Below are 18740 nucleotides of genomic sequence, written 5' to 3' on the forward strand. Positions count from 1 at the left end.
TAGTACCCTCCAAACTCATCATAAACTTGATACCCTGGGTCTCGAACCTGATCTGTGCAACTGGGTCCTGGACTTCCTGACGGGCCGCACCCAGGTGGTGATGGTAGGAAACATCTCCACTCCACCGATGCTCAACACTGGAGCTCCACAAGGGTGCGTTCTCAGCCCTCTCCTGTACGTCCTGTTCACCCATGACTGCGTGGCCATGCACGCCTCCAACTCAATCATCAAGTTTAGACAACACTACAGTGGTGGGCTTGATTACCAACAACGACGAGAGCCTACAGTGTGTGCTGTGGTGTCAGGAAAATAACCTCTCACTCAATATATTAACATCCTGTTCCTTTACTAGATTGTGTTATTAGGTTTTGTTGTGGAATAGTTAGATGTGACCTTTTAGATACTGCTGCACTGTCAGATCTAGAAGCATAAGCATGTAGCTACACCTACAATAACACCTGCTAACCATGTGTATGTGACCAATAGAATTTGATTCGATTTGAACGAAGAGGCTGATAATAACATGGTAAAATGGAATAGATCATCAGATTGAACAAAGCACTGTTCCTGTAGAACAGGGGTGTCAAAGTCAAATGGACGGAGGGCCAAATAAAAAATTTAGCTACAAGCCGAGGGCCGGACTGTTCGAATGTTCATTGAAAAAATTTTAAATGACGCATATAGTCTAGTGAACCTAATTGAACCTACTGAAAACCTAACAAATATATTCCAATATGATCAGATAAATAAAGCAATATTTTCTTATGGCTCTGTCAGTAATCTTTAATTTTCAACAGACACAAAAGACAAATTTCCTTTATATAAAAATCCCCATAACATGAACATTAAATGAAAGAAACCGGTATTCAAGGCACCATCAGTAGCCTATATTTTCTATTTTAGCAAAAGTGGGCTAAATTTACTTCAAAGAAAAAAACAATAATAGCAATTTTCTATCATCCACTCAACTGAAATATTTTTAAAATATAATTGGATTGAAATACAATAAAATAAAGTGCAAAAATCTATTAATCAAAAACAACACTTTGTTCCTCACGAAGCTCGAAACATCTTTGAAGCACCTTTCCCTGGCTTAGCCATCGCACCTCTGTGTGATAAGGCAAATCACCATGCTCCGTTTCTAACTCCGTCAGAAATGCCTTGAACTGGCGGTGATTCAAACCTTTGGCTCTGATAAAGTTAACTGTGCGCGTGATGATGCTCATTACATGCTCCATTTTCAAGGCTTTACCGCACAACGCTTCCTGGTGTATGATACAATGATAAGCTGTCAGCTCACCTGTCGCGTTTTCCTCTTGCATCTTTTCCCGTATCTTCGCCACCAGTCCGCTCCTGTGTCCACACATCGCAGGTGCTCCGTCGGTTGTCAAACCCACGAGTTTTTCCCAAGGCAGCTCCATCTCATTTACACATCTTGACACCTCTTCATACAAATCATGCCCCGTAGTTGTGCCATGCATAGGACGTAAAGCCAAAAACTCCTCTGTCACGCTTAGGCTGGAGTCCACTCCGCGGATGAAAATTGACAACTGGGCAATGTCAGAAATGTCGGTGCTCTCATCCACAGCCAAGGAATATGCAATGAAATCTTTTCCCTTTTTCACAAGCTGCTCTTTTAGATTGATGGACAACTGGTCTACTCTCTCGGCAATGGTGTTTCTGCTCAGACTCACATTTAAAAAGAGTTGCCTTTTTTCTGGGCAAACTTCGTCACAAACTTTAATCATGCAGTTTTTGATGAAATCCCCCTCCGTAAATGGCCGGGCTGATTTAGCGATCTCTTCTGCCAAAATAAAACTGGCCTTGACAGCAGCCTGGCCTTGTGATTTGGCTTTTTTGAACAGAGCCTGTCGAGATTTGAGGCCTCGTTTTAATTCCTCTGCCTTTTGTAGCCTTTGTTCCATGTCCATATTCTTGTTTTTGTCCGCGTGTTTCGTTTCATAATGTCGTCTCAGATTATACTCTTTCAGTACCGCCACACTTTCTCCACACAGAAGACACACAGGTTTTCCAGCTACCTCCGTGAACATATACTCCGACTCCCACCTTGTTTGAAACCCCGGTTCTCAGTGTCCACCTTCCGTTTTGCCATTTTTGATGGGTATCTGAAAGTTAATTTTACTGTGATGCTGACGACTGCTGTGCCAATAAATATTGAAATGAAGCAGCCTACTGCTCGGTGCGTCACCGTTGCATTGTGGGAAATGTAGTATTGGTGCGTGTAAAAGATCTGCGGGCTGCCGGCTTGCTGCGGTCTGCGGGCCGGTTCTAATAATAAATCAAGATCATCCCAGGGGCCGTAAAAAACCTTCTCGCGGGCCGGATGTGGCCCGCGGGCCTTGACTCTGACATATGTGCTGTAGAATCACTGGTCAACCAATCACCTTGCCTGCTCAGGCCCAACCCCTTCCGTTCCAACACGCCCATTCAAACTCTGGTTACGAGGCAGTGATAGTTCTCACTCATCAGAGTTGGCTGGAGAAAGCAGCATTCAGGAGCGCTGGGTTAAAAATAAACATTGGCAAGAGGCTTATGGGGTAATTTCAGAGAACACAGGAGGACATGTTGGTCCCCTGCCGTTGATTTCAACATGGCTGCTCTGATGAGGAGAACCACACATTCCTTCTGCATGGATTTCACTCTGTTATCAACTGATGTGAGACCATCCAACTAGTAGAGACACACAACCAGAGGGAATATACACATGACATGGGCACAGTGTGTGTGTGTGTGTGTGTGTGTGTGTGTGTGTGTGTGTGTGTGTGTGTGTGTGTGTGTGTGTGTGTGTGTGTGTGTGTGTGTGTGTGGTCTCTTACCCTCTGTGCCTTGGCTAGCTCCTCCTTCAGTCTCTCATTGGCTTTCTCTCTGATCTCCATGACTGAGGGGCTGTGGAGGCGGGACAGGCTGTCATTGGTCAGACTCAGAGACTCCTCCCCTTCCTCTCCAGCCAGGAATACCCCCTCTGCTGACTCCGCCTCTGACCGGACGGGGGGTTCCAACCCGGAACGCTGCAAGGAATCATGGGTACACTAATGTAAGCATGTAGGAGGGTTGGCTGATTACTACAGGGATCAATCAGTCATCACTGATCAGCACTATTGACTGTATGATTAGTGGTGATAATGATCCAGCTATCATTACCTGGTTGGACATTTTAAGCTGAGTAAGCATGTTTTAATGTATGAATTAGCATCCCAGTGGGCTAGTCATCAATAGTACGTTTTAAGTGTCAATGAACACTGCTTAGTGGAACCCTTGACTTGTATTGAATACATTGCCTGGTTAATACCGACTGCACTGCGTGAAGAGATCCTAGCAGAAATCATGGCATCATTTAAAACAGTTTCACCTGCTAGGATTTGTGTTCCATCCTCAAGATTTTTCTCTAGTATCTCTTTACATTGTGGTCGTCATGTGCCAGGTAATATATATCTCTTTACATTGTGGTCGTCATGTGCCAGGTAATATATATCTCTTTACATTCTGGTCGTCATGTGCCAGGTAATATATATATATCTCTTTACATTGTGGTCGTCATGGGCCAGGTAATATATCTCTTTACATTGTGGTTGTCATGGGCCAGGTAATATATCTCTTTACATTCTGGTCGTCATGGGCCAGGTAATATATCTCTTTACATTCTGGTCGTCATGGGCCAGGTAATATATCTCTTTACATTCTGGTCGTCATGGGCCAGGTAATATATCTCTTTACATTCTGGTCGTCATGTGCCAGGTAATATATCTCTTTACATTCTGGTCGTCATGTGCCAGGTAATATATCTCTTTACATTGTGGTCATCATGGGCCAGGTAATATATCTCTTTACATTGTGGTCATCATGGGCCAGGTAATATATCTCTTTACATTGTGGTCATCATGGGCCAGGTAACATATCTCTTTACATTGTGGTTGTCATGGGCCAGGTAACATATCTCTTTACATTGTGGTTGTCATGGGCCAGGTAACATATCTCTTTACATTGTGGTTGTCATGGGCCAGGTAACATATCTCTTTACATTGTGGTTGTCATGGGCCAGGTAACATCTCTTTACATTGTGGTCATCATGGGCCAGGTAACATCTCTTTACATTGTGGTTGTCATGGGCCAGGTAACATATCTCTTTACATTGTGGTTGTCATGGGCCAGGTAACATCTCTTTACATTGCGGTCATCATGGGCCAGGTAACATATCTCTTTACATTGTGGTTGTCATGGGCCAGGTAACATCTCTTTACATTGCGGTCATCATGGGCCAGGTATTATCTCTTTACATTGTGGTTGTCATGGGCCAGGCATTATCTCTTTACATTGCGGTCATCATGGGCCAGGTATTATCTCTTTACATTGTGGTTGTCATGGGCCAGGTATTATCTCTTTACATTGTGGTTGTCATGGGCCAGGTATTATCTCTTTACATTGTGGTTGTCATGGGCCAGGTATTATCTCTTTACATTGTGGTTGTCATGGGCCAGGTATTATCTCTTTACATTGTGGTTGTCATGGGCCAGGTATTATCTCTTTACATTGTGGTTGTCATGGGCCAGGTATTATCTCTTTACATTGTGGTTGTCATGGGCCAGGTATTATCTCTTTACATTGTGGTTGTCATGGGCCAGGTATTGTAAGGCTGTTTCTCCAGGAGGGTTTATTCCTGACCTTCCATTGTGGGGTTCTGTGCTGCCCAGTAGCCTAGGGGCAGAGTAGATGGGCTGGGTGGGCAGCTGGTCGGCTCGTAGGGCATTGGGGGGGCAGGGGCTGGAGCTGAGGGAGGGTGTACGGTACAGAGCGCTGGAAGGGGCGCTGTGACATTGGGGTCTGGTGTCGGAGGTCAATCCGTGGAGGTCAGGGGTGGTGGGTGACGCCAAGTTGACCTCATGGAAGCCTTCGAGGGGTTCGCTGGCCATAGCCCTGCAGCTTCAGTCATCATACACCTCCCTGAGGAGAGAGGGGAGAGGAGAGAGGAGAGTGGAGAGAGGAGAGAGGGGAGAGGGGAGAGGAGAAAACAACACAATTCAAATGAAAGTCAAAATAATGACTGTTTGGGGTCAACCAGACACATCCATTCTAGACTACATTCACACAGATCTAGTTCTGCTATTTCAAGCAGACTACCCACAGCAGCAACAGTATCAGTGTGTGTTAGACAGTAACAGGCCAGTCTCTCTGAGGAAGCAGGTCATTCAGGGGAATGGTTAGACAGTAACAGGCCAGTCTCTCTGAGAGGAAGCAGGTCATTCAGGGGAATGGTTAGACAGTAACAGGCCAGTCTCTCTGAGAGGAAGCAGGTCATTCAGGGGAATGGTTAGACAGTAACAGGCCAGTCTCTCTGAGGAAGCAGGTCATTCAGGGGAATGGTTAGACAGTAACAGGCCAGTCTCTCTGAGAGGAAGCAGGTCATTCAGGGGAATGGTTAGACAGTAACAGGCCAGTCTCTCTGAGAGGAAGCAGGTCATTCAGGGGAATGATTAGACAGTAACAGGCCAGTCTCTCTGAGAGGAAGCAGGTCATTCAGGGGAATGGTTAGACAGTAACAGGCCAGTCTCTCTGAGAGGAAGCAGGTCATTCAGGGGAATGGTTAGACAGTAACAGGCCAGTCTCTCTGAGAGGAAGCAGGTCATTCAGGGGAATGGTTAGACAGTAACAGGCCAGTCTCTCTGAGAGGAAATGTAGGTTTAGCTAGCCTGCACAACTAAGACTGGTTCCACCAAACTGTTACATTCCAGAAGCTGTTTCATTCATTCATTCATTCAGCTGAATTGAAACCAACAGGTATGAACCTACCATTATGATGAATGTGTGTGTATTTAAAAGCTGATGATGTGATTGTGTGTGTAGTGGGTCTCCTCTTCAGTCAGGACAGACCTCCAACACTGACTTACTGCTGCAAGAGAAGACAGGAAGAGATGAGAGTTACTGTTGGTGAGCAGCTTGGGGGAACAGCTTGTTGGGGGAACATGTTGTTGGAGGAGCAGCTTGGGGGAACATGTTGGAGGAGCAGCTTGGGGGAACATGTTGGGGGAACATGTTGTTGGAGGAGCAGCTTGGGGGAACATGTTGGAGGAGCAGCTTGGGGGAACATGTTGTTGGAGGAGCAGCTTGGGGGAGCATGTTGTTGGAGGAGCAGCTTGGGGGAACATGTTGTTGGAGGAGCAGCTTGGGGGAACATGTTGTTGGAGGAGCAGCTTGGGGGAGCATGTTGGGGGAACGTGTTGTTGGAGGAGCAGCTTGGGGGAACATGTTGTTGGAGGAGCAGCTTGGGGGAACATGTTGTTGGAGGAGCAGCTTGGGGGAACAGCTTGTTGGGGGAACATGTTGCCAGGGTTAATTAGGTGTAACCCTTTACACTCGTACCCGTAGACAGGTTTAAAATGGCAGATTTGGGCAGTAATTAGCACCTAAATTGGATAACACAACCTGTACAGTAACATGCTATACATGACGTCAGACCTCTAGCTTTTGACTGACAGACGTTCTGAACTAGAGCACCGCACGCCACAACAAGTTTTACAAATGATTTGTTGTCCGAACGATGGAAATGCTGTAAATGAAGTATTTTGAAAGATGAGACGTTGAGCATTATAATTACTACCTCTGATGGAACACAAGCCAGACAAACACCTGTGAGTCCAAATGTGCACTTCACATTTCATTATCAGACAACTCATGTCATGTACAGTGTCAACGTTTATCATCACTATGTTTGATGTGCAGTTACCAGGTGACATGGGGTCACACCCTGGGTTGTTGTGAACAGAATGAGTCTGTTATATGAACAGTTACCAGGTGACATGGGGTCACACCCTGGGTTGTTGTGAACAGAATGAGTCTGGTTGATGAACAGTTACCAGGTGACATGGGGTCACACCCTGGGTTGTTGTGAACAGAATGAGGCTGGTTGATGAACAGTTACCAGGTGACATGGGGTCACACCCTGGGTTGTTGTGAACAGAATGACTCTGGTTGATGAACAGTTACCAGGTGACATGGGGTCACACCCTGGGTTGTTGTGAACAGAATGAATCTGTTTGATGAACAGTTACCAGGTGACATGGGGTCACACCCTGGGTTGTTGTGAACAGAATGAGTCTGCCTGATGAACAGTTACCAGGTGACATGGGGTCACACCCTGGGTTGTTGTGAACAGAATGAGTCTGGTTGATGAACAGTTACCAGGTGACATGGGGTCACACCCTGGGTTGTTGTGAACAGAATGAGTCTGGTTGATGAACAGTTACCAGGTGACATGGGGTCACACCCTGGGTTGTTGTGAACAGAATGAGTCTGGTTGATGAACAGTTACCAGGTGACATGGGGTCACACCCTGGGTTGTTGTGAACAGAATGAGTCTGGTTGATGAACAGTTACCAGGTGACATGGGGTCACACCCTGGGTTGTTGTGAACAGAATGAGTCAGCATCCAAAGATTATCCAACATGAATAAACGCTTGGAGGAAAGGATGACATCAGTGGTGTTGTCCACGGCGATACAGATATCACTTATTATCGATATCTACATAGCGCATTGATGTGAATCACACTGCTGCTCTCTCATAGCTATTTGCGCCTTACAGATTATGGTTGTTGTGGACGGCTGTACACAAATCTAAATGTGTATTCGAACCCAATAATAGTTGAATTCAATAAGTTTAAGCTGCCTGTCATTCACTGTTTTTGAAACCAGTGGACAGTCAGTGAAAAATTCGCTCTTGCAACAGCTGCATATTGCGGATCCTAAACAGCCGGGTGAAATAGAGGTGAGTGAGATCCTCCCTTCTGAACTCCACTGTGGCATTGTGCCCCACACGGTCAGAAACCAGCTTCATTTAACACCCCGGCTGGGGCTTAATTGTCCATGGGACTGACAGACACCATCAAACCTGACCACTGTAGACTTCACAGCTGCATATTGTCAAGATATCAACGTGTCACCAACAAAAAGATCAGCGGGCCAATGACAAACGCAGCATGTGTCATTCATTTTTTAGGTGTAAACAGCACTTTTCAGTAGTGCTGAGAGCACGCCGGTCCATGAGCGCAGTATCTATTTTTAAACTCGAAATAATGACCCAAATCAGTCATCCATAACAACAGAATCATAAACAGAGTAGGCTAGTTAGTTAGTGAGAACACGCACCACACACACACACACCTCACACACACACACACCACACACACACACCTCACACGCATCTCAAACTCCACTGGCCAAACACACGACAGACACACCCATGCAAAGGTTAAGCTAACTCTGTTATGAGGTGTTGTTACAACCAGGCCAGTCCACTGAAGGGTGGATATAAAATAAATCTATTGGCTGGAAAGACGGGAGAGCCCGGTAATGGGAGCAGCTCATAGGCTGCATCACCGTCACCCAGTGGACATGGTGCTGTAAAGAGGAGAGTAACGACCACTCTGAGACGAGCTACTGTAGTGTGTGTGTGTGTGTGTGTGTGTGTGTGTGTGTGTGTGTGTGTGTGTGTGTCTCTCTCTCTCTTTGTCTGTGTGTTTCTAAGAGGGTGTGTTGTGTCCTCAACAGGGTTTACAGATACAACAGGACAAGAATAGCAGCAGTCAGACAGTAGGCAGGTCATTACTCATCAACTATTAGTCCCGTCTACAGAGAGGGATTCAACTAGATCACAGTCCTGTCTCACAGAGAGGGGTTAAACTACATCACAGTCCTGTCTCACAGAGAGGGGTTAAACTAGATCACAGTCCTGTCTCACAGAGAGGGGTTCAACTACATCACAGTCCTGTCTCACAGAGAGGGGTTCAACTAGATCACAGTCCAGTCTACAGAGAGGGATTCAACTAGATCACAGTCCTGTCTACAGAGAGGGGTTAAACTAGATCACAGTCCTGTCTCACAGAGAGGGGTTAAACTAGATCACAGTCCAGTCTCACAGAGAGGGATTCAACTAGATCACAGTCCTGTCTCACAGAGAGGGATTCAACTAGATCACAGTCCAGTCTCACAGAGAGCGGTTCAACTAGATCACAGTCCTGTCTACAGAGAGGGGTTAAACTAGATCACAGTCCTGTCTACAGAGAGGGGTTAAACTAGATCACAGTCCTGTCTACAGAGAGGGGTTAAACTAGATCACAGTCCTGTCTCACAGAGAGGGGTTCAACTAGATCATAGAAGGTTAAATAGCGTATGTAGAAGGTTAAATAGCGTATGTAGAAGGTTAAATAGCGTAAGAAAAGTGTTTATCAAAATGCTGATTCAGGGGTATAGTATAGTGTACACACACAGAGAGACACACACACAGACAAAGGTGAGAGGTGTGTGTACGCCAGGTGTATAGCATACGGTACGCCAGGTGTATAGCATACGGTACGCCAGGTGTATGCTACATCTGTGTCCATATGGGAATCAATGAAGAAACAGAACACATGGTTCCCTGAATGAAAACAAGATGATAACCAGCCCAGTTACTATCATCATCATCATCATCATCACATCAACATGAACCAGTGTTAACTACTGTATTATAACCAGCCCAGTTACTACCATCATCACATCAACATGAACCAGTGTTAACTACTGTATTATAACCAGCACAGTTACTATCATCACCACATCAACATGAACCAGTGTTAACTACTGTATTATAACCAGCCCAGTTACTATCATCATCACATCAACCAGTGTTAACTACTGTATTATAACCAGCCCAGTTACTACCATCATCACATCAACATGAACCAGTGTTAACTACTGTATTATAACCAGCCCAGTTACTACCATCACCACATCAACATGAACCAGTGTTAACTACTGTATTATAACCAGCCCAGTTACTACCATCACCACATCAACATGAACCAGTGTTAACTACTGTATTATAACCAGCCCAGTTACTACCATCACCACATCAACCAGTGTTAACTACTGTATTATAACCAGCCCAGTTACTACCATCATCAAAATGAACCAGTGTTAACTACTGTATTATAACCAGCCCAGTTACTACCATCACCACATCAACATGAACCAGTGTTAACTACTGTATTATAACCAGCCCAGTTACTACCATCATCACATCAACCAGTGTTAACTACTGTATTATAACCAGCCCAGTTACTACCATCACCACATCAACATGAACCAGTGTTAACTACTGTATTATAACCAGCCCAGCCCAGTTACTACCATCACCACATCAACCAGTGTTAACTACTGTATTATAACCAGCCCAGTTACTACCATCACCACCTCAAGCTGAACCTCGGCAAGACGGAGCTGCTCTTCCTCCCGGGGAAGGACTGCCCGTTCCATGATCTCGCCATCACGGTTGACAACTCCATTGTGTCCTCCTCCCAGAGCGCTAAGAACCTTGGCGTGATCCTGGACAACACCCTGTCGTTCTCAACCAACATCATGGCGGTGGCCCGTTCCTGTAGGTTCATGCTCTACAACATCCGCAGAGTACGACCCTGCCTCACACAGGAAGCGGCGCAGGTCCTAATCCAGGCACTTGTCATCTCCCGTCTGGATTACTGCAACTCGCTGTTGGCTGGGCTCCCTGCCTGTGCCATTAAACCCCTACAACTCATCCAGAACGCCGCAGCCCGTCTGGTGTTCAACCTTCCCAAGTTCTCTCACGTCACCCCGCTCCTCCGCTCTCTCCACTGGCTTCCAGTTGAAGCTCGCATCCGCTACAAGACCATGGTGCTTGCCTACGGAGCTGTGAGGGGAACGGCACCGCAGTACCTCCAGGCTCTGATCAGGCCCTACACCCAAGCAAGGGCACTGCGTTCATCCACCTCTGGCCTGCTCGCCTCCCTACCATTGAGGAAGTACAGTTCCCGCTCAGCCCAGTCAAAACTGTTCGCTGCTCTGGCCCCCAATGGTGGAACAAACTCCCTCACGACGCCAGGACAGCGGAGTCAATCACCACCTTCCGGAGACACCTGAAACCCCACCTCTTCAAGGAATACCTAGGATAGGATAAGTAATCCTTCTCACCACCCCCCCCCTTAATGATTTAGATGCACTATTGTAAAGTGGCTGTTCCACTGGATGTCAGGTGAATTCACCAATTTGTAAGTCGCTCTGGATAAGAGCGTCTGCTAAATGACTTAAATGTAAAAACATGAACCAGTGTTAACTACTGTATTATAACCAGCCCAGTTACTACCATCATCACATCAACCAGTGTTAACTACTGTATTATAAACAGCCCAGTTACTACCATCACCACATCAACATGAACCAGTGTTAACTACTGTATTATAACCAGCCCAGTTACTACCATCACCACATCAACATGAACCAGTGTTAACTACTGTATTATAACCAGCCCAGTTACTACCATCACCACATCAACCAGTGTTAACTACTGTATTATAACCAGCCCAGTTACTACCATCACCACATCAACATGAACCAGTGTTAACTACTGTATTATAACCAGCCCAGTTACTACCATCATCAACATGAACCAGTGTTAACTACTGTATTATAACCAGCCCAGTTACTACCATCACCACATCAACATGAACCAGTGTTAACTACTGTATTATAACCAGCCCAGTTACTACCATCATCAACATGAACCAGTGTTAACTACTGTATTATAACCAGCCCAGTTACTATCATCACCACATCAACATGAACCAGTGTTAACTACTGTATTATAACCAGCCCAGTTACTACCATCACCACATCAACCAGTGTTAACTACTGTATTATAACCAGCCCAGTTACTACCATCACCACATCAACATGAACCAGTGTTAACTACTGTATTATAACCAGCCCAGTTACTACCATCACCACATCAACATGAACCAGTGTTCACTACTGCGTTATCCATTGAGACTGTAGAGTCTAAACACACACAGTCCTGTAGCACAAGACTGGTCACAGAACATTAGTATGCTCTGTGACTTCCACTGACAGGAGAGAGGAAAACTACACGTCTGAATCACAGTGTAACCTAAGGCCTGAACGGACTGTGTTTTCACAGAAGAATGCGAGACAGAGAGACAAAGAGAGCGAGAAAGAGAGAGAGAGAGAGAGTGTAGTCATCTGAAATAGGGCCACTGCCAGGTGGCTAGCCAGTAGCAGGCTGAACCCACGCAGACAGCAGGATAGTGGAGCGTTATCAACATGAATTCAGAGCAATGTCGCTGGCTTTGTTTATTTCAGGTTCTCTCTCTCTAAATCACACTTTTTTTTATTATTTACAAATATATTTTATATATTGGATATTCTAAGTCAACAACAAAGCTTAAACCACATCAGGAGATCACTGTTTAACGTCTGGTGTTGTTCCCTTTTAATTCCAGTGTGCACCAAGCAAGAGGCTGTTGTTTACCACTGTTTAATGTCTGGTGTTGTTCCCTTTTAATTCTAGTGTGCACCAAGCAAGAGGCTGTTGTTTACCACGGTTTAATGTCTGGTGTTGTTCCCTTTTAATTCCAGTGTGCACCAAGCAAGAGGCTGTTGTTTACCACTGTTTAATGTCTGGTGTTGTTCCCTTTTAATTCCAGTGTGGACCAAGCAAGAGGCTGTTGTTTACCACTGTTTAATGTCTGGTGTTGTTCCCTTTTAATTCCAGTGTGCACCAAGCAAGAGGCTGTTGTTTACCACTGTTTAATGTCTGGTGTTGTTCCCTTTTAATTCCAGTGTGCACCAAGCAAGAGGCTGTTGTTTACCACTGTTTAATGTCTGGTGTTGTTCCCTTTTAATTCCAGTGTGCACCAAGCAAGAGGCTGTTGTTTACCACTGTTTAATGTCTGGTGTTGTTCCCTTTTAATTCCAGTGTGCACCAAGCAAGAGGCTGTTGTTTACCACTGTTTAACGTCTGGTGTTGTTCCCTTTTAATTCCAGTGTGCACCAAGCAAGAGGCTGTTGTTTACCACTGTTTAATGTCTGGTGTTGTTCCCTTTTAATTCCAGTGTGCACCAAGCAAGAGGCTGTTGTTTACCACTGTTTAACGTCTGGTGTTGTTCCCTTTTAATTCCAGTGTGCACCAAGCAAGAGGCTGTTGTTTACCACTGTTTAATGTCTGGTGTTGTTCCCTTTTAATTCCAGTGTGCACCAAGCAAGAGGCTGTTGTTTACCACTGTTTAATGTCTGGTGTTGTTCCCTTTTAATTCCAGTGTGCACCAAGCAAGAGGCTGTTGTTTACCACTGTTTTTCAAGGCCACATTTTTATTTATTTATTTAACGAGGCAAGTCGGTGAAGAACAAATTCTTATTTTCAATGACTGCCTACCAAAAGGCAAAAGGCCTCCTGCGGGGTCGGTGGGATAAATATATATATATATTTTTTAAATACAATATAAATATAGGACAAAACACTACGGGAATACTCTCATCATTAAACAAGAGAGAAAACACTACATAAAGAGAGACCTAAGAAAACAACATAGCAAGGCAGAAACACAGCATGGTAACAACGTAGCAACACAACGTGGTAGTAACACAATGTGATAGCAGCACAACAACACGGTAGCAACACAACATGGTAGAAACACAGCATAACACAACATGGTAGCAACACAATGTGGTAGCAACACAACATGACATGGTAAAAACACAACATGTGATGGTAGAGTTTGCTAAACAAATACTGATGCAAATAATCATGATATCATTCTGCCAAAGTATGCACAGCACTTGGTAGTTAACAATTAACTGACAAGGTTTTTAGGAAAAGCCCATCCCTCCACCAGGAGGTTTTTAGGGAAAGCCCATCCCTCTACCAGGAGGTTTTTAGGGAAAGCCCATCCCTCTACCAGGAGGTTTTTAGGAAAAGCCCACCCCTCTACCAGGAGGTTTTTAGGGAAAGCCCATCCCTCTACCAGGAGGTTTTTAGGGAAAGCCCATCCCTCTACCAGGAGGTTTTTAGGAAAAGCCCATCCCTCTACCAGGAGGTTTTTAGGGAAAGCCCATCCCTCTACCAGGAGGTTTTTAGGGAAAGCCCATCCCTCTACCAGGAGGTTTTTAGGGAAAGCCCATCCCTCTACCAGGAGGTTTTTAGGGAAAGCCCATCCCTCTACCAGGAGGTTTTTAGGGAAAGCCCATCCCTCTACCAGGAGGTTTTTAGGGAAAGCCCATCCCTCTACCAGAAGGATTCCGTCCTCGTTCTCTGTATCGCAGATTTTATAAGTGAAGGGAACCAACCCAACGTACAGCCTGACAGATTTCTCCTCCCCCACTGTGTCATGTAGAGCCACAGCCACCTGTCATGAAAATGGGAGAGGACAGAGAGGGAGAGAAAGAGTATAGAGAGGGAGAGAAAGAGTATAGAGAGCGAGAGGACAGAGAGAGGACAGAGAGAGGACAGAGAGAGGACAGAGAGAGGACAGAGAGAGGACAGAGAGAGGACAGAGAGAGGACAGAGAGAGGACAGAGTCAAGTTTTAGGGCTCTATTTTTAACCAGCCTTCGTTATAGTAGGCCTAGGGTTAGGGTAGCAGACGTAGGGCTCGGGTTGAACCAGCCTTCATTTACCATTCCATTCTTGTGTGGCGGCTAAGGAGTATTGGTATCTCTGAGGGGTCTTTGGCCTGGTTCGCTAACTACCTCTCTCAAAGAGAACAGTGTATAAATTCAGAACATCTGCAGTCTCAGCCAGTGCCTGTCACATGGGAGTACCCCAAGGCTCGATCTTAGGCCCCACGCTCTTCTCAATTTGCATCAACAACATAGCTCAGGCAGTAGGAAGCTCTCCTATCCATTTATATGCAGATGACACAGTCTTATGCTCAGCTGGCCACAGCTTAATCTAATTTAGAACACCTCCAAACCAAAGGTCATGTGGTTTGGTAAGAATGTCCCTCTCGCCACAGGTGAGATTACTGCCTCTGAGGGATTAGAGCTTGAGGTAGTCACCTCATGCAAGTACTTGGGAGTATGGCTAGACAGTACACTGTTCTTCTCTCGGCACATATCAAAGCTACAGGCTAAAGTTAAATCTAGACTTTTTATTTACCTTTATTTTACTAGGCAAGTCAGTTAAGAACAAATTCTTATTTTCAATGACCGCCTAGGAACAGTGGGTTAACTGCCTGTTCAGGGGCAGAACGACAGATTTTTACCTTGTCAGCTCGGGGGTTGAACTTGCAACCTTCCGGTTACTAGTCCAACACTAACCACTAGGCTACCCTGCCGCCCCAGGGGTTTAGACTTGGTTTCCTCAATAGTAATCGCACCTCTTTCACCCCAGCTGCCAAACTAACCCTGATTCAGATGACCACCCTACCCATGCTAGACTACGGAGATGTAATTTATAGATTGGCAGGTAAGGGTGTTCTCGAGTGACTAGATGTTCTTTACCATTCAGCCAACAGATTTGTCACCAATGCTCCTTACAAGACCCATCACTGCACTCTATGCTCTTTAAATTGTATACCTCTGTATTGTATATCTCTGTATACCCGTCGCAAGACCCACTGGTTGATGCTCACATATAAACCCTCTTAGTGTAACAGTATAGCTTCCGTCCCTCTCCTCGCCCCTACCTGGGCTCCAACCAGGGACCCTCTGCACACATCAACAACTGCCTCCCACAAAGCATTGTTACCCATCACTCCACAAAAGTCGCGGCCCTTGCAGAGCAAGGGGAACTACTACTTCAAGGTCTCAAAGCGAGTGACGTCACCGATTGAAACGGTCAGTCCAGCACCGAAGGTCAGGACTACAGGTCAGGGACTACAGGTCAGGACTACAGGTCAGGACTACAGGTCAGACTACAGGTCAGACTACAGGTCAGGACTACAGGTCAGGACTACAGGTCAGGGACTACAGGTCAGACTACAGGTCAGTCCAGCCCTGAAGACAGGACGACAGGTCAGACTACAGGTCAGACTACAGGTCAGTCTACAGGTCAGACTACAGGTCAGTCGACAGGTCAGACTACAGGTCAGTCTACAGGTCAGACTACAGGTCAGTCGACAGGTCAGTCCAGCCCTGAAGACAGGACTACAGGTCAGGGACTACAGGTCAGACTACAGGTCAGTCCAGCCCTGAAGACAGGACTACAGGTCAGGGACTACAGGTCAGACTACAGGTCAGTCCAGCCCTGAAGACAGGACTACAGGTCAGGGACTACAGGTCAGACTACAGGTCAGTCCAGCCCTGAAGACAGGACTACAGGTCAGGGACTACAGGTCAGGACTACAGGTCAGTCCAGCCCTGAAGACAGGACTACAGGTCAGGGACTACAGGTCAGGACTACAGGTCAGTCCAGCCCTGAAGACAGGACTACAGGTCAGGGACTACAGGTCAGGGACTACAGGTCAGACTACAGGTCAGGACTACAGGTAAGGGACTACAGGTCAGACTACAGGTCAGACTACAGGTCAGGGACTACAGGTCAGGGACTACAGGTCAGACTACAGGTCAGGGACTACAGGTCAGGGACTACAGGTCAGACTACAGGTCAGTCTAGCCCTGAAGACAGGACTACAGGTCAGGGACTACAGGTCAGGACTACAGGTCAGACTACAGGTCAGTCTAGCCCTGAAGACAGGACTACAGGTCAGGGACTACAGGTCAGCCCAGCTGGTTCTGTAGCAGCAGTAAGGTCAGAGATGCATGCAGCCTAGACCTACAGTACATCTCGGACCCCGTTTGGTAGGACAAAACATTAAGATGTAGAATACACTGGCTGAACAGATATCCCTCTATGACACGTTGAGTAAGCAATCATGTCATAGTCTGATCTATTCATGACATTTCTATACACAACGTTCAGAACATTTACACTGACAGAAGGCTATAACGCTGTCTGCCTCCCAAATGGCACCCTATTCCCAGCTGAGACCTATGGGCCCTGGTCAAACGTAGTGCACTATATAGGGAATAGGGTGCGATTTTGGGACACAGCCCCTGGCTGGCTCAAGCCCCTCCACTACAGCCACTCAGTAGACCGTAGTCTGTCCTCTCGGTTCCCTAGGGAACCACAGTAACACGACACCCTTCTATCTGGTCTTGGACAGACAGCTGACTATGGGTAGGATCTGGGTCGGATCCACTTACACTGACTGAGGTGCCGCTGGGTGGAGGATGGAGGGATGGTGCCCCTCCCAGAATGGGCCTACTGTAGCAGCCCAACGCTGACCTATAACAATGGCTGACATCTGGCTCTGTGAGTCAGTATTTTCTCTACTGTTACTACTACTAGGTCTATTCTCTGTGGATGTCCTTAGTTTACCTGCTCAATGAGTTGGCAGTCTGACACCTTGGCAGACCTTTACACTACGGGAATACTCTCTCCCTATCCATGGCAACACAGAATATCACGCTCCAGAATGCCTGGGGTCGACCTTGAAGAGAGGGCACTGAAAGGAAGTGAAGCCACTCTTCTACAACCTTCAGGATGCAGATTCTACCAGGACCAGTGAGTCATCAGTACAGATAATGTAGTAGTCATCATTATCAACAGATTCTACCAGGACTAGTCAGTCATCAGTACAGATAATGTAGTAGTCATCATTATCAACAGATTCTACCAGCACTAGTCAGTCATCAGTACAGATAATGTAGTAGTCATCATTATCAACAGATTCTACCAGCACTAGTCAGTCATCAGTACAGATAATGTAGTAGTCATCATTATCAACAGATTCTACCAGGACTAGTGAGTCATTAGTACAGATAATGTAGTAGTCATCATTATCAACAGATTCTACCAGGACTAGTGAGCCATCAGTACAGATAATGTAGTAGTCATCATTATCAACAGATTCTACCAGCACTAGTCAGTCATCAGTACAGATAATGTAGTAGTCATTATCAACAGATTCTACCAGGACTAGTGAGTCATTAGTACAGATAATGTAGTAGTCATCATTATCAACAGATTCTACCAGGACTAGTGAGCCATCAGTACAGATAATGTAGTAGTCATCTTTATCAACAGATTCTACCAGCACTAGTCAGTCATCAGTACAGATAATGTAGTAGTCATCATTATCAACAGATTCTACCAAGACTCGTCAAGTTATCAGTACAGATGATAATGATGACTACTACAAGACTACAATGATGACTACTAGACTCTCAACCTTCTGTTGATAATAATGACTATAATCACCCTCCTCCAATAGGTCTATTGAGAAGGAAGCTACAGTTATCACCCTCCTCCTATAGGTCTATTGAGAAGGAAGCTACAGCTATCACCCTCGTCCTATAGGTCTATTGAGAAGGAAGCTACAGTTATCACCCTCCTCCTATAGGTCTATTGAGAAGGAAGCTACAGTTATCACCCTCGTCCTATAGGTCTATTGAGAAGGAAGCTACAGTTATCACCCTCATCATATACAGTACCAGTCAAAAGTTTGGAAACACTTACTCATTCAAGAGTTCTCTTTCTACATTGTAGAATAATAGTGAGAACATCAACACTATGAAATAACACATATGGAATCAGGTAGTAACCCCCCAAAATGTGTTAAAACAAATCAAAATAGATTTATATTTGAGATTCTTCAAAATAGCCACCCTTTGCCTTGATGACAGCTTTGCACACTCCGAGTAGGTGAACGGATGATCTCCGCATGTGTGGTTCCCACCGTGAAGCATGGAGGAGGAGTCGGTCTGGCTAATTGTTAATACATAGTGGCTGTGAGTTGGTCTGGCTAATTGTCTATACATAGTGGCTGTGAGTTGGTCTGGCTAATAGTCTATACATAGTGGCTGTGAGTCGGTCTGGCTAATTGTCTATACATAGTGGCTGTGAGTCGGTCTGGCTAATT

General features: G+C 45.7%; 1 protein-coding gene across 2 annotated transcripts in view; it reads right to left on the bottom strand.

Annotated features, from left to right (window-relative positions):
* The window catches only part of LOC135531195 (rab-3A-interacting protein-like), a 64653-nt gene that overhangs the window by 35691 nt on the left and 10222 nt on the right, over positions 1-18740 (bottom strand). Inside the window, exons 2-5 of one of the 2 annotated variants that reach the window (XM_064959312.1) lie at positions 5806-5905; positions 4681-4959; position 3260; positions 2838-3029 (exon numbers count right to left, since the gene is read on the bottom strand). In XM_064959312.1, coding sequence (XP_064815384.1) covers positions 2838-3029; position 3260; positions 4681-4928 — 441 coding nt within the window. In that variant the 5' untranslated portion in view covers positions 4929-4959; positions 5806-5905. Of the gene's footprint in view, positions 1-2837; positions 3030-3259; positions 3261-4680; positions 4960-5805; positions 5906-18740 lie in introns of those variants that run through there. The other variant, XM_064959311.1, reaches the window with a different exon arrangement.

This window comes from Oncorhynchus masou, unplaced genomic scaffold, assembly GCF_036934945.1.
Source record: "Oncorhynchus masou masou isolate Uvic2021 unplaced genomic scaffold, UVic_Omas_1.1 unplaced_scaffold_1549, whole genome shotgun sequence".
Classification (NCBI taxonomy): domain Eukaryota; kingdom Metazoa; phylum Chordata; class Actinopteri; order Salmoniformes; family Salmonidae; genus Oncorhynchus; species Oncorhynchus masou.